Source organism: Entelurus aequoreus, linkage group LG09 (genome assembly GCF_033978785.1).
Source record: "Entelurus aequoreus isolate RoL-2023_Sb linkage group LG09, RoL_Eaeq_v1.1, whole genome shotgun sequence".
Classification (NCBI taxonomy): Eukaryota; Metazoa; Chordata; class Actinopteri; order Syngnathiformes; family Syngnathidae; genus Entelurus; species Entelurus aequoreus.
The window spans coordinates 12251818-12269679 of NC_084739.1; the positions used below are offsets into that span (position 1 = coordinate 12251818).

A 17862-nucleotide genomic window follows, 5' to 3' on the forward strand; every position below is an offset into this window, starting at 1 on the left:
GCCGCCTGCTGCTGTTTTGCACGCACCAATACTCCATCAGTGTTGGCGCTAGGAATTTTCAAAATGGGACCCCGGTGACCCCATTAAGTCATAAAAATGGGGTCCCACAGTACATTTTTGAGGTCCCACTTTTTTGTAACCGTTTGGAAAACAAATGATAAATGTATGCATTATCCTGCTATATGTCACATTCTATATTGTGTTTTGGAAAAAGCTTGTCATAAATAATAAAAAAGAAAAAATTCTTTATACATACCGTATTTTTCGGACTATAAGTCGCAGTTTTTTCATAGTTTGGCCGGGGGTGCGACTTATACTCAGGAGCGACTTATGTGTGAAATTATTAACACATTAGCGTAAAATATCAAATAATATTATTTAGCTCATTCACGTAAAAGACTAGACGTATAAGATTTCATCGAATTTAGCGATTAGGAGTGACAGAGTGTTTGGTAAACATATAGCATGTTCTATATGTTATAGTTATTTGTAGGGCTGCAACAACTAATCGATTAAAATCGATTATTAAAATAGTTGCCGATTAATTTAGTCATCGATTCGTTGGATCTATGCTACGCGCATGCGCAGTTTTTTTTGTTTTTGTTATTTTTTTAATAATTTTTTTTTTTTTTTTAAATAAACCTTTATTTATAAACTGCAACATGTATAAACAGCTGAGAAACAATAATCAAAATAAGTATGGTGCCAGTATGCTGTTTTTTTTTCAATAAAATACCGGATAGGATAGAAATGTAGTTTGTCTCTTTTATCCGATTATTAATCGATTAATCGAAGTAATAATCGACAGATTAATCGATTATCAAATTAATCGTTAGTTGCAGCCCTAGTTATTTGTTAAGTTAAGTTAAGTTAAAGTACCAATGATTGTCACACACACACTAGGTGTGGTGAAATTTGTCCTCTGCATTTGACCCATCCCCTTGTTCACCCCCTGGGAGGTGAGGGGAGCAGTGTGCAGCAGCGGTGCCGCGCCCGGGAATCATTTTTGGTGATTTAACCCCCAATTCCAACCCTTGATGCTGAGTGCCAAGCAGGGAGGTAATGGGTCCCATTTTTTTATAGTCTTTGGTATGACTCGGCGGGGTTTGAACTCACAACCTACCGATCTCAGGGCGGACACAATGACTCTTACCATAATATGTTACGTTAACATACCAGGCACGTTCTCAGTTGGTTATTTATGCGTCATATAACGTACACTTATTCAGCCTGTTGTTCACTATTCTTTATTTATTTGAAATTGCCTTTCAAATGTCTATTCTTGCTGTTGTGTTTTATCAAATAAATTTCCCCAAAAAATGCGACTTACAAAAATATATAAAATAAATAAAAATATTTCATTGCGACTTATATATGTTTTTTTCCTTCTTCATTATGCATTTTCGGCCGGTGCAACTTATACTCCGGAGCTACTTATACTCCGAAATACGGTAATTAATGGTGAATATGTTCCCCATACTAGAGTGTTACCATATATATATATATATATATATATATATATATATATACACATTTAAAAAAAATATTTCAGTGTAAACCTTAAATATTTTATTTGTATGTATTTAATTTGACTATTGTATTAATTTTTAACAAATATTATTTGACAACAAATATGTTATTTGCATATCTACTTTTATTTAAAATATTATTTAAAAATTGTTTTTTTAAACAAATAGCTGAGGTCATGTTTTTTATTGATCATATTAGACTTGATCTGACCAAGAGGCGAAACGTCTTCCAGGACAAACCAAACAGTCCAGTTGCAATCGATTTAATGCCCTGCGATTGATCATAATCTTGTTGATAAAAGAATAGACAGCGCGTCTGCTGGTTGCAGCCAAGTATTGCACTCCATATTGCCTGAATTTCATTTACATTTTGCTTCTGGTCATGTTTTTTGTAATCTAACAATTCCGACATTTTTTCCACTGCTGATGCCTTACTAAATTTAAAACAATAGTCTGTCTATCTGTGTTGGCCCTGCAATGAGGTGGCGACTTGTCCAGGGTGTACCCTGCCTCTGCCCGAGTGCAGCTGGGATGGGCGCCAACCCCCCCGTGACCCTGAGAGGGACAAGCGGTAGGAAATTAATGGATGGACGGTTTTAAACTTCTTCTTTTTTTAAATCACAATTTACAACTGTAGGGGGAGCCAGGAATAAATAATTAAAAAAAACCAGATGTTACTTATTGCTACTTCCACGTCTATGAGATATTGTCTTCACATGCTCTGCTGCGGCCCAGCCAAGAGATGCATCAAGGCACTAACACTGGTGTTTTCACAGGATGCGATTCGTGTAATGGTCTTTTAATATGAGCCTATGGCAGCCGCATAGCAATTTGTTCATCATTTACAACACACTGGAATTAAACCAGAGCAGCCTGCACGATGAGCTTTGATAATAGATGTGGTGACGAATAAAGCGCCCTTGTCAGTCAAGCTGCATTATTTTTAGATGCAAAACTCAAAAGCAGGTGGCTCGCAAACACACACATTAGCTGCGGCCAGTCTTTTTTGTGACCACGTGGTCTGACTGAGGACCATATTAGTATAGATTAATGTGCGTGTGCGTCAAATCAGTGGAAAAGGGCCAGATTTAGACACTTTTTTTTTTGTAATCGGTCATGACTGTGAGACAAAGAGGCAAGCTGATGTATTTTTAGCTGCAGCAAAACACAAACTAACAGTGAGTCAAGAGCGGTGAGCAGGGTTTTAATGAGAGAGAGGAGCGGGTGGAGGTGAGGGAATTAAGCCCGCCCTGATGTTAACGTGTGATTATGTTCGAGTCAACAAATTAAAGCGAAAATCGCAGGTATTTCAAAAGGACATTTTCGCTCTGTTGTCTGCACCTAAAAATAGATGTGGTTTGTTCAACTTTGCTTTGTACATAGAACCAAGCAAAGGCGGAATATTGCCGTACCTTTTTATGCTTCTCACAGTGCAATCACATATGGTTTTCTACACCAAAATGTGTCTATTTATTATTCAACTTATTGTGTGAATGCTCCTAAACATTCACACACGTTTTTTTTAAACTTCTTCTTCTTCTCCAGATTTTGGCGCTCTCCACCTTCCACATTTTTCATCCCATTCAAACCGTTCCAACTTCAAACTGTTCAGCCTATTCGGGAATCCTAGGCTTTCCCTTGACAAATACCAAAAATTCCCAGATTTCCCAGAATTCCAGGTTTTCCGGGACATTTTTGGCTGTTTTTCAAACTTCCACCATTTCCACATTTTTCATCCGATTCAAACCATTCCACCTTCAACATATTCCACTCATCCTGGATGTTCAAACTATTATTTTCCCAAGTTCAAAAATATTCCAGGAATTCCCAGAATTTCCGTTTTTTTCAAACCCTTTTTTCACCCTTTTTTCTGTCGACTACTCCTTCCACATTTTTCAACACACTTCAACCGTTCCACCATCAAATCATTCCTCTTAATCAGGACAAAAAACGAAGTTGTTTTTTGAACTGGAAAAATTCCCGGTTTTCCCGAAATTCCATAAGACCATTTCTCAATTAAAAATGTTGCTACTTCAACATTTCTCCACCAATTTGAAAAATTCCAACACTAACCATTTCAACTCATTCAGAACATTCACCTTTTTTTAACATTTTCAAAAAAATTCCCGCTTTTCCCAAAGTTACCAATTTTGCATGAAATTCCCATTGAAATGAATGGGACATTTTTCAAAGTTCCACAACTCCCACATTTTTTATCCGATTCAAACAAGTTCCAACTTCAAAATATTCAGCCTGGTCAGGAATTGTGTGCTCCCTTTCAACAATTATACAAACAATTCCCGGATTTCCTAGAATTCCCAGTCGTAAGGGACATTTTCCCCATTCAAAATGAATTATCCATTTTTCTAACTTCCACAATTCCCCACATTTTTCAACATATTCCAACATCAACACATTCCTCTCATCCTGGACATTCAAACTCACACTTTCCCATGTTCCAAAGCAATTTCCGGTTTTCCTGGAAATTCAAACTCTTCAACATTCAAACCATTCCAACATTCAAACTATTCTTACATTCATACTACATTCTGTCGGCATTTCAGTTCAACTTCAGCATTGGAGCATTCACATGCAATTCCTTCAGGAATTGCCTGATCTAGTTATCATTTATTTTACTTCAAAACAATATGGTATTTTTATTTCCTATGAAAAATGTCTGAAAGAGACAGGTCTTACATTCGAGGTGTAGGGTTTTTTAGCAGCTGGTGCCAAATCCCTTTGTTGTTTCACTGATATTAAAAACATAAAAATAAATGTTTTGTCTATAATTTTGCATTTCCAAAAAAAGTTGTCTAAAAATAGGTCTAATCTTATATTCAGTGTCGTCTTATATTCGGGTCAAGACATCAATGCATGATGCCATCAGTGTGACATATAAAATACTTTTTGGACAGCGACAGTTACTTCCAACACAATAGGATGGGAGAAGTGAGTCTTTCAGGTTAAACTGTCCTGGCCAAATTGGCTTACACACAGACGCTGTCCCGCCTCAGTCACACCTGTGATGCAACTAACGAAGGTGGAAAATGCTGTTTATTCTTCCTTTATGACAAAATTGTGTTTGAAATGTTTGTTGGTTAAAGGGATCCTATTCTGCTCGCTTCAGGGTAGGGATGGGCGTAAGTGTGTTCACATTGGGAAGAGCAGCAAAAAGTGCACTGTTAGTACCCTGGATTTTGCGCTCAAACTGGTTAAAATAGTGAGTATCCCGTAAGGACGTGCGATAGAACCTAAAGTCTACATTCTGATAACAATATATCACAAGACTTTGTTTGGTAAGTAAATGATAATAGAACCATTTCAAAACGGGTTACAAAGGCTCGTAATTTGGCTGCTGACGTATGCGGGAACACATCGCGTCATTTTTCCCTCTATTATTGTGCCAAAACTATTATTAGTCTACTGGTTAATTTACTGTTATTATCGGCTTACTTTCTGTTGTGACATGGTTCTATCTACACTTCTGTTAAAATGTAATTGTCATGATCCGTGGTCCGGATCATGTTTAGTTTAGTTATGTTCTGTTAGTTTTGGACTTCCTTAGTTCCTGGTTGCACTTCCTTGTTTGTTTTGTCACCATGGTTACTCATTATTTTCACCTGCCGCTGGTTTTCCGGACACGCACCTGTTGCTAATCAGAGACTTCTATTTAAGCCTGTCTTTTCCGGTCACTCGGTGTGGCTTCATTGTTTTGCTTCATGCAACCTGTCAGCGTAAAGTTTTGTGAGTACTACTGGTTTCAAGTCCACCGGTACCTGCACCACGCCAGACACCGGTACCTGCTCCTCGCCAGACACCGGTACCTGCTCCTCGCCAGACACCGGTACCTGCTCCTCGCCAGACACCGGTACCTGCTCCCACGCCTGACTCGCCGCCTGTACCTGCTACCACGCCTGACTCGCCCGCTGCGGCGTCCAAGCCTGCCAAGACGGCGCCGACGCGCCCACCTCCCCGTCGACCACGGATGTGGCCGCTCCCTGGTCGTCCGCCTCGCCGAGTGCGCCCACCTCCCCGTTGGCCACGAATGTGGCCATTCCCTGGTCGCCCGCCTCGCCTGCTGCAGCGGCGTTCCACTCGCCGCCGCCACTTGACTTGTCCTCGGTGGATTCGGGGACACTCGGTCTGGCGACCCACCACCATGTCCCCCTCCCACCCTCCCATGACTCTCGATTCTGCCTTGTATATTTTGTTTTGGTGTTTTAGACATCTGGATTCTGTCTTTTAAGGGGGGGGCTCTGTCATGATCCGCTGTCCGGATCATGTTTAGTTTAGTTATGTTCTGTTAGTTTTGGACTTCCTTAGTTCCTGGTTGCGCTTCCTTGTTTGTTTTGTCACCATGGTTACTCATTATTTTCACCTGCCGCTGGTTTTCCGGACACGCACCTGTTGCTAATCAGAGACTTCTATTTAAGCCTGTCTTTTCCGGTCACTCGGTGTGGCTTCATTGTTTTGCTTCATGCAACCTGTCAGCGTAAAGTTTTGTGAGTACTACTGGTTTCAAGTCCATGGTAAGTTTAGATTCTTTGTTTCCTGCGCTAAGTTTTAGCCTTAGCTTCCGCGTGCGATCGGCACGCATCCGTTTTGCTTGTCTTGTGTTTTTGGATGATTTATGATCGATAAATCATTCCTACCTCCACGTCTTGGTCCGGAGCCGTCAGTGTGCATTGGAAGAACAACCGCGCAGCAAGCGTAAACCCCCACGTGACAGTAATAAACACTTATTTTTTCTGTTGTTTCATTACTTTACATTATTTTTGGGTGATACTGCAAATTTGGGTATTGATCCAATACCAAGTAGTTAAAGAGGTAGTATTTGTCATGCTAATGCTGATACATTAAATTTTTAAGATCAACGAATGATACACTTTTGATCACAACTATAATCAGACGAAAGATGGCAGTGTAACTATCAATAATCAATTAAACATTTAAATGATTCCTTACTATTGGTTTTGTTTGAAATCTTTTGTTTTTTGCCCTGAAAGTCCTTTTGTGCCCAGTGACTTAATTCCTGAGTTTGTAAACAATAACAAAAACAACAAAATATTATTTTGATAATAAAAAATATCAATCTAACCACTGTAGTATCGACCAGATACTGTTACTATACTTGATATCGTTACTGTCTATATTTTCGATGCGCCCACCTTTGTTTAAACTGAAGGGCTCTAGCATGCAGTTAGCGGTTACCATATCCTCCTACGGTGTGACGATACTAGTAAGAAACGTAGTTTATTCGCCGTCATGGAGGCGAGGATTAATGATTTAGAATTACACTGTGGAGGGATGTAAGCTGATTGATTGACCTGAGGACATGTTCGTTCGCTTGTCAACATGTATTATCACGATAGTATTAAAAGTTCTATCGTCGGCCAAAATGTATATTATTTATAAATCGTATCTCGTCTGTATCCCGCAGTGGCGGGCCGTGCGTTTCTCACCTAGGCCTTCAGTGATGTCCAACTTAGTCCGACTTCACCTCTCAAAATACCGTAATTGATGTCACCACATGGACACAGCTGGAGAAACTATACAGAATCACACTTGCACATTACTGTACATTGAACCCCCTCAACAGTGTAACAAAACGGTCTATTTTTCGGCGCATTTAACATTCAATAAACCAAAATAAATAAAATAAATAAATAAAACATATCTTACGGGGTACTGCCAAAATGAAAATAATTGTATAAAACCAATGAAACATGAAAAAAATAAAGAAATTAAATATTTGACCGCACAATTTGTAGCACCAATCCGACGCCGTGTTAGCCACTCGTAGTCGTTTGATTCGTGTGAAGTTAAAGTTAAAGTACCAATGATTGTCACACACACACTAGGTGTGGTGAAATTTGTTCTGTGCATTTGACCCATCCCCTTGTTCACCCCCTGGGAGGTGAGGGGAGCAGTGGGCAGCAGCGGTGGCCATGCCCAAGAATAATTTTTAGTGATTTTACCCCCAATTCCAACCCTTGATGCTGAGTGCCAAGCAGGGAGGTAATGGGTCCCATTTTTTTAGTCTTTGGTATGACTCTGCCGGGGTTTGAACTCACAACCTACCGATCTCAGGGTGGACACTCTAACCACTAGGCCACTGAGTAGGTAACTAAAAGGTAGGTAGGTAAGTGAAAGTGGCGGGCAAACCATTTCATCGCTGGTGTTGTGCCAAAATATGATTGCCTGCCAAAAGTGAATTTCTTTCGTGGGAGCGCGCACCGCTCTCAAAACCTGCATTGCTTGGCTTTGTCTGTCCACAGCGGATTACTAGGTGTAAGACAAACACTTTATCTTCGTGGTTATTGTACCGGTGGCTTTCTATGGCTTCGGTGCCACTTCCTGTTTTCGCAACTTGTGATTGGATACTCACTTGGGACTCCCAAGTGAGTATCCAATCACAGTCTCGTTAACATCAGGCTACCTAGATAGCCTACTGACAACAACTTGTAATCCGATTGGCTATCGCAACTGTTTATCAACTGTATGTGTTCTCAAATTCATCCACTAACGGTCTCTGGTGTGGCTTTGCTCCGAGTGAGTATCCAATCACAGGACGCGTAAATGTCCCGTTCAACGTGAGGCCAGCTAGAAGGCCTTACTGACAACAACTCGTGATCTGATTGGCTATCGCAATTATCTATCAACTCTATGTTCCCGTTCACTTACAGTGCAGGGACGCCCGCATTGTTGATTCTGAAGGCCCTGGGCAGATTTGGTACAGCATGGCAACATAGTCTAGCTGAATTCTGATTGGATACAAACTCTAACCTAAAAACAACAGCACTGGAAGGCGCATAAATATGAAATGAAGATAATATGAATATTTTTAGATATTTTGGGAAAATAAATAAAAAATGACTTATATCTTTAATTATGATCATGATTTCTGGTTATGTTAGGCCAGCAGAGAAGGCCCACCACTGGTATACCGCAACCCTACTTCAGGGGCTTTCAAAATGATACTGGATCCCAGTGGGGCTCTGTAATATGTCTCTTTCAATAACATACTCCAACAACATAAGGTGTATACATGGTAAATCTGCATTCTTTTCCTCTTTGCCAATATACTCAGACTCCCCCAATCGGTTAGGGTCGAGGGTCGACTTCAGTCCGCGCCACTGCTCAATATACAGGTGTGACATTCTGGTAAAATCCACTTTACCAATCGGTCGTGCATCTCCCTTCTCTTACTCCGGCATTGTTATTGTGCCTTTTCCACTAAATATTTTCTTCAAGCTTTTATTTGGCTGAAATGGTCTTGGGAGTTAGAAGTTATGGTTAAGGATTGGTTTGTTTATGAAGCTTGATGTGGTTTCTGTTATTTTAGGAGAGTTCCTTGACAGGCTGAAATGGTCTTAGGAGTTAGAAGTTATGGTTAAGGATTGGTTTGTTTATGAAGCTTGATGTGGTTTCTGTTATTTTAGGATAAATCATTGACAGTCATGATTTAGTCAATTTAATTATAGTACTCGGTAAAAGGATTATTTTTAAGGCCAAAAACAGATATTCACTTAGTATGACTTTCTTTAAAACATTTATTCAGTATTTTTTAACTTTAGAAAGTTATATGGTTGAAACAGATAATGATGTCAAAAAACATTAAAAAAAAGATGGGAAGTCCTCAAATGCTTATTTTGAAAATGTAATTTTGTTTATAGATTATATGCAATCTGTTGTTGTGTTTCCTAATTTGAGTGTACATAAATGAAGGTGTGTGTTGCTGAGCCCGACCTGGACATAATCTGGACTGGATCTGGTTTTAAGAACCCTCTAAACAATCTAATTTCATTGACAACCTGTCTGGTGAAGATAAAGTCCTTTAAAAAAAAAAAAAAAAAAAAAAAAAAAAAATTTAAACAATTTCTTGAATAAAAAAGACAGTAAAACAATATAAAAACAGTTACATAGAAACTAGTAATTATTGAAAATGAGTAAAACTAACTGTTAAAGGTTGGTACTATCAGTGGACCAGCAGCACGCACAATCATGTGTGCTTACGGACTGTATCCCTTGCAGACTGTATTGATATATATTGTAGGAAACAGAATATTAATAACAGAAATAAACAACCCTTTTGTTTGAATGAGTGTGAATGAGTGTAAATGGGGGAGGGAGGTTTTTTGGGTTGGTGCACTAATTGTAAGTGTATCTTGTGTTTTTTATGTTGATTTAATAATTTTAAAAATAATAATAATTTCAAAATAAAAATAAAAATAAGAAGTTATGGTGCTACTAGAGTTGGTGTAAATGTGTTTTTAATACCAATGTACATGTGGACAAGCTAATGTAGCTAATAGGCTAATTAATAAAAAAAACACAAATAACTCACCTTCTGTAGACTGGTAGGATTCAGTTGAGTTTTATCTATAATCTTCACTGCCACCTTGGGAAACAAAGCAGGGAGTGGGGGAGGACAAAGTAGAGAAAGTGAGACAGAAAATAGCAGAAATGTCAAAAATGATTCAGAGTATCTGGGAGTTGTGTTCTGGTTGGAGTGAACCTCCTCATTATTTTCCCCAATGTGTGGCAGCTTTGTCACAACAAGTTGAATCACTGGAACACACGTTAAAGTGCTTTGTATTGGCACCAAACAGAAATATTTGGTCCTGGAAATGAATTAAGCTTGCAGCGCACCGTATATAAATGAAAACATGAAAGTAAACAGACTGATTAGTACAAACATAGCATTAAAAATATAGCAAAACAAAGGCTGCTAATGCGGACAGCGGTTCTGTACATGACGTCGGTAAGCAGCTCAATCATAAAGGAAAAATGTCCGCTTTTTCTTTTAAACCCAGGCATAGTGACAGACGATCACGAGTGTATTCCACAGGACATCTGTTAGATTATAAAAATGAATCAAAATATAAATTAGAGAATAGTTTTTCTATTTAGTGATAGTTCATTATCTGTATTTAACAAAATATTTGATCAATTAAAAAAAACTGAAGATAGATACCATTTTTGACCCATGATGGAATCTCTAAGAGTGTTATAAACACACAAACTGTATTTTACGGACTACAAGCCGCTACTTTTTTCCAACGCTTTGGACCGTGCGGCTTATAAAACCGTGCGGCTAATTTACAGATGTTTCTTTGCTATTAGCCATAAGGTTTTGTATTCAACAAATAGTTGTCTTATTACACCGACAGAGATACTGAAAAAGTGTGTTTTTGTTTGTGCTATAGCGCCATCTTTTGGACGCGTTCGCTCACTGCAGGTGCGGCAGTTTGAAAATGTACTTTCTGTTTTATATCTTGAACCGGAAGTAAAACAGCTCATTGCATTTCTACTCGGAAAACTTTAAAGGATTAATCACTCCAAGCAACGTTTTTAAGTTTTATAATATAACTAAAACAATTCATACTTACTAAGCTGTCCCATGTGTGATGTCTGTAGGAGTTTTAACATGCATATTTGCACGCGCTATTTTAATGTAATCAAGCTAGCGTTGTTAGCATTGGCACATATGCTAACACGTTTACAAGTGTCTGTGTTAGTATTATTAACTTAAAATTGCATTCTTTTTGTATTGTTACAGTTTCGGGCATTCACCAAAACATCACCGTGGACTTATTGAGTCTGTTTAGCTGATTAGAGACAGTTTCCGCAGCTAGTGGGTCCATGACGATGATTTCTGTTTTGTTTGATCAGCCATTTTACCCCCATATGACAGGCACCGTTTGGAAACAATTAAGGTATGTAAATAAACATTTACAAAATCTTTCGTACCGGTAAATATCTGCGGCCTATAGTCTAGTGCGACTAATATATGTAAAGATATTTTCAATCCAACATCAAAATATGTGAAGACCCTTTCTTTTTCCAGCTTCAAAATAAAAGCCAGAAACAAAAAAAAAAATATATAAATAAAATAAAATAAAGACAAATAATAATAATTTAAAAATATATATATATATATATACACACACATACATATATATATATATATATATATATACACACACACATTTATATACATATAAATATACACACATTTATATACATATAAATATACACCCATTTATTTATATATATATATATATATATATATATATATATATATATATATATATATATATATATATATATATATATATACAAATATATACACACACACATTTAATACATACATACTGTATATACACGCATATATACACGTATATATACATATACACATACATATATACACTAGGGCTGCAACTAACGATTAATTTGATAATCGATTAATCTGTCGATTATTACTTCGATTAATCGATTAATAATCGGATAAAAGAGACAAACTACATTTCTATCCTTTCCAGTATTTTATTGAAAAAAAACAGCATACTGGCACCATACTTATTTTGATTATTGTTTCTCAGCTATTTGTAAATGTTGCAGTTTATAAATAAAGGTTTATTAAAAAAAATAATAATAATAATAAAAAAAGGGTTTTTTTTAATTAAAATTTTTTTTTTTAAAAACCTCTGCGCATGCGCATAGCATAGATCCAACGAATCGATGACTAAATTAATCGGCAACTATTTTAATAATCGATTTTAATCGATTAGTTGTTGCAGCCCTAATATACACACATATACACATTCATATATACAGTATATATATATATCCATCCATTTTTTACCGCTTGTCCCTATATATATATATAAATATAAACACATATATATATGCATATATGTATACACACACACACATACATATATTTTCATATATACGTATATGTACACACACATTATATATATATATATATATATATATATATATATATATATATATATATATATATATATATATATATATATATATATATATATATATATATATATATCGGTGTCAATACAAACAAACATTTTCATATCTTTAAAAATCAATAACATGGTGCATCAGGTTGTGCAGGTTTTCCTGCACATATTAACACTATAGCACCCAAAAAGTACAGAAATAGTGAGAACAAAATAATAATTTTGTGTATAATTATGCAATGGGAGCTTCCATCCTTCATCCAATCAAACCTCACAAACAAAAAAAAGAAAATATGAAGTAAACAAAAAGGAAATATTGCGCTGCCGCCCAGACAGACTAAGAATCAGCTCTCTAAACCAGAGAGAGAAAAGCACGGAGTCACGGTAAGGAGAGTGTGGGTTGCTTTAAAGGCCTACTGAAATGAATTTTTTTTATTTAAACGGGGATAGCAGATCTATTCTATGTGTCATACTTGATCATTTCGCGATATTGCCATATTTTTGCTGAAAGGATTTAGTATAGAACAACGACGATAAAGATTGCAACTTTTGGTATCTGATAAAAAAAAGGCTTGCACCTACCGGAAGTAGCGTGACGTAGTCAGTTGAACATATACGCAAAGTTCCCTATTGTTTACAATGATGGCCGCATGAAGTGAGAGAGATTCGGACCGAGAAAGCGACAATTTCCCCATTAATTTGAGCGAGGATGAAAGATTTGTGGATGAGTAAAGTGCAAGTGAAGGACTAGTGGGGAGTTGAAGCTATTCAGATAGGGAAGATGCTGTGAGAGCCGAGGGTGACCTGATATTCAGCTGGGAATGACTACAACAGTAAATAAACACAAGACATATATATACTCTATTAGCCACAACACAACCAGGCTTATATTTAATATGCCACAAATTAATCCTGCATAAAAACACCTGCGTGTTTGTTATGCTAGCTCCTAGCTCCTCTGCTAGCTCCTAGCTCCATAGAACACGCCAATACAATTCAAACACCTGATCAACACACACAATCACTCAGCCCAAAAGACCGTTTACCTAACCCAAGGTTCATAAAGCTTATATATTTTTAAAAAGTTACGTACGTGACGCGCACATACGGTCAAGTTATCGAATGTTTAGCAGCCAAGGCTGCATACTCACGGTACCTGATATTCAGCTGGGAATGACTACAACAGTAAATAAACACAAGACATATATATACTCTATTAGCCACAACACAACCAGGCTTATATTTAATATGCCACAAATTAATCCTGCATAATAACACCTGCGTGTTTGTTATGCTAGCTCCTAGCTCCTCTGCTAGCTCCTAGCTCCATAGAACACGCCAATACAATTCAAACACCCGATCAACACACACAATCACTCAGCCCAAAAGACCGTTCACCTAACCCAAGGTTCATAAAGCTTATATATTTTTAAAAAGTTACGTACGTGACGCGCACTTACGGTACGGTACGTGTTATGCTAGCTCCTAGCTCCTCTGCTAGCTCCTAGCTCCATAGAACACGCCAATACAATTCAAACACATGATCAACACACACAATCACTCAGCCCAAAAGACCGTTCACCTAACCCAAGGTTCATAAAGCTTATATATTTTAAAAAAGTTACGTACATACGCAAAAAAAAAGCCAAAGCTGCATACTCACAGTAGCACGTCTGCGTCTTTGTCATCCAAATCAAAGTAATCCTGGTAAGAGTCTGTGTTGTCCCAGTTCTCTACAGGCGTCTGTGTATCCAAATCAAAAGTCCTCCTGGTTAGAGTCTCTGTTATCCGAGTTCTTCCATCTTGACTGCATCTTTCGGGAATGTAAACAAAGAAGCGCCGGCTGTGTACTGTTGTGGCTGACTACGTTCGAAAAATACGTCCATTTCGCACCGACAACTTTCTTCTTTGCTTGCTTGGCTTCCTTCTCCATAATGCAATGAACATGATTGCAACAGATTCACGAACACAGATGTCCAGAATACTGTGGAATTATGAAATGAAAACAGAGCTTTTTCATATTGGCTTCAATGTGGAAGGCATACCCGTGTTCGTCGGGCTACGTCACGCGCATACGTCATCCTCAGAGGCGTTTCGAACCGGAAGTTTAGCGGCAAATTTAAAATGTCACTTTATAAGTTAACCCGGCCGTATTGGCATGTGTTATAATGTTAAGATTTCATCATTGATATATAAACTATCAGACTGCGTGGTCGGTAGTAGTGGGTTTCAGTAGGCCTTTAAGACCTTCAGGCTGCCGCGCGGGGACACTTAATTCTAATCCAAACCAGGACGCTAAACCCGAAAACAGCACATGGTGGTGGCAGTGACAGGAACACTGCCAGGCGGAGAGAAAAGAGACAACAGTTACATAGAATGAGGTAGACTCCGTGTCTATTTGCAGCATCCTGCTGGTCACTATCCTTTGTTATGCGTCCCTTGCCATTATTGTCCTTACTTGCTCTGTAGCTGTGAATTATTCAGCACACGTTTATTACAAGTGTAGTCGCAACAGGCATAAATATGCATACATTGTAAGAAGGATGATATATAGTTTGTCAGCGGATCCCTCGCGAGCTATAGACGACACTGTATTGAGCTCGCAGTTAGCAATGGGGATGACTGAGCAAAAGTAGCATTGATTGCGCCTCGTCGCTAGTTAAAGCCGATACGCATTGTCTATTCTTATTGCTCCATGGCGTGTCTTACAGTTAAAGTTAAAAAAAAGGGAACACAGTACACCATTCTAATTCGTCATTAAGTTAATGTAACCATAACACAATTTTAACTTGTATAACCACTAAGAAGGTCAGAATGGTACAGAATGCCTGTATTAAACCTACATAATGGCCCTGGAACAGATGAATTCAAATTACAGTATTAGCTATTTTCATTTGTTTTCATTGTAGTGATGAAATAAGTATTTTAAAGAAAGGTTTATTTTGAATTGCTGCAATGACGGTCATCTCGTGGTGTTTTGAAGTTATCGTCTGGAAGGAATAAAGCCTTGTGGTATTTAAAAGTTAAAGTTAAAGTCCCAACAATAGTCACACACACACTAGTTGTGCATTTGTACCCATCCCCATGTTCACCCCCTGGGAGGCGAGGGGAGCAGTGAGCAGCAGCAGTGGCCGCGCTCGGGAATAATTTTGTTGATTCAGTGTTTCCCATAAACTGCCAAGATACCTGTGGCGGTGGGGGCGTGGCTATGGTCATGGCTATGGGCGTGGTCACCAAGACATCATCGAGTACTTTGCATAATTTACTACAATTATATGATTTTCTCTAAAAAGGCTCAAAAATGTATACTTACTAATTAATAATAACAGTTTTGTTTTAAACGTCCATCCATCCACCCATCCATCCATTTTACAATATAATTACAACACTTATGTACATACTTCTACAACCATATTATTTACCAGCAACATAAAGTGAAACAGAAGCAGAGGTGTCCTGCCATAGTCAGTAACAAATAAACAGAAAACTGTAGTGGTCAAATACAAATAAGGCAACAAGAGAAGTATCCTACACTTCTCTTTTGTAAAGTAAATTTGAACAGCCTATATGGGCATCTACATCAACTATATGATTTGCTTGAGAAGCTGGACAGGACAAAAAAAAAAAAAAAAAAAAAGGATTTGTGGCGGACGTAATTCTTTCGTGGCGGGCCGCCACAAATAAATGAATGTGTGGGAAAGACTGTGATTGCTGACTGCCAAGTAGGGAGCTAATGGGTCTTATTTTTATAATCTTTGGTATGACTTGGCCAGGGTTTGAACTCACGACCTTCCAGTCTCAGGGCGGACACTCTAACCACAAGGCCACTGAGCAGGGTAAGTGTAATGAATTCCATTGATCAGATGGCATTGAGCAGCTGGGCAAGACTTTCATATGTCACAAGAAGTTTAACTTCCTGTTCTTTGGTTATCACACAATTCTTTCTCTGGCATCAATGGGGCCGTCCTGTGATTCGGGGGAGAAAAAAGGAAAAAACCCTTTGTCATGAAGAGTTTGTGGGTTTTTTCAAGGTTAAATGCTTATATCCCAGTCCTGTGCTCTTATTTCGTAGTTTGTTTTTTTTACTTTCTGTTTTCTCGTCTCCTGCAGCATCTTGACGTTGATTGCCGGGGCACACCGGTTCTGTGTTTGTACTGTATTTTCTGGACCATAGGGCGCACCGGATTATATGAGCGGGTCTACTCAGGTCTTTTTTTTATACAAAAGGCGCATTAAAAGGGGTCATATTATGATTTTTTTCTAAATGTAAAACACTTCCTTGTGGTCTACATAACACGTAATGGTGGTTCTTTGGTCAAAATGTTGCATAGATTATGTTTTACTGACCATCTTCAAGTCGCTTTCTGACAGTCGCTTCAAGATACGCCGTTTTGTGGGCGGTCCTATTTACGTGGCTCACCTTCGACAGCGTCTTTTCTCCGTCATCTTTGTTGTAGCGGTGGATGGAGCTAACTGTTTTAATGACATTCAGACTTTACTTGAATCAACAACGGAGCAGCATCTTCTCATCCGTGGCTCACTAGTGCAAACAACAACGCCGGAAATGTGTCCCGTGAAAAAGCTTTGTGTGGACTCATCGATCGTTTACAAACTGAGTTTGGAGAGGAAATGACGACAGAAAGACAGCGCCCCAAACAGGAAGTGACGTTAGAAAGAACGCGCCACAGCCAGCTTCATAACAACCCGTTTCGTAACTCGCCGGCAACAACTAGAAAGATGGAGGAGAGTAGAGATGTCCGATAATATCGGGCTGCCGATATTATCGGGCTGCCGATATTATCGGCCGATAAATGCTTTCAAATGTAATATCGGAAATTATCGGTATCGGTTTCAAAAAGTAAAATTTATGACTTTTAAAAACGCCACTGTGTACATGGACGTAGGGAGAAGTACAGAGCGCCAATAAACCTTAAAGGTACTGCCTTTGCGTGCCGGCCCAATCACATAATATCTACGTCTTTTCACACACACACAAGTGAATGCAAGGCATACTTGGTCAACAGCCATACAGGTCACACTGAGGGTTGACGTTTAAACAACTTTAACACTGTTACAAATATGCGCCACACTGTGAACTCACACCAAACAAGAATGACAAACACATTTCGGGAGAACATCCGCACCGTAACACAACATAAACACAACAGAACAAATACCCAGAACCCCTTTCAGCACTAACTCTTCCGGGACGCTACAATATACACCCCCCTTACCCTCACCTCAACCTCCTCATGCTCTCTCAGGGAGAGCATGTCCCAAATTCCAAGCTGCTGTTTTGAGGCATGTTAAAAAAAATAATGCACTTTGTGACTTCAATAATAAGTATGGCAGTGCCATGTTGGCATTTTTTTCCATAACTTGAGTTGATTTATTTTGGAAAACCTTGCTCCATTGTTTAAAGGCCTACTGAAAGCCACTACTACCGACCACGCAGTCTGATAGTTTATATATCAATGATGAAATCTTAACATTGCAACACATGCCAATACGGCCGGGTTAACTTATAAAGTGACATTTTAAAATTCCCGGGAAATATCCGGCTGAAA

At 38.4% G+C, this 17862-nt stretch overlaps 1 protein-coding gene across 2 annotated transcripts in view; it reads right to left on the bottom strand.

Annotated features, from left to right (window-relative positions):
- The window catches only part of mark1 (MAP/microtubule affinity-regulating kinase 1), a 124268-nt gene that overhangs the window by 70026 nt on the left and 36380 nt on the right, over positions 1-17862 (bottom strand). For both annotated transcript variants that reach the window (XM_062058065.1, XM_062058066.1), the window contains exon 3: positions 9877-9930. In XM_062058065.1, coding sequence (XP_061914049.1) covers positions 9877-9930 — 54 coding nt within the window. The remainder of the gene's footprint in view (positions 1-9876; positions 9931-17862) is intronic.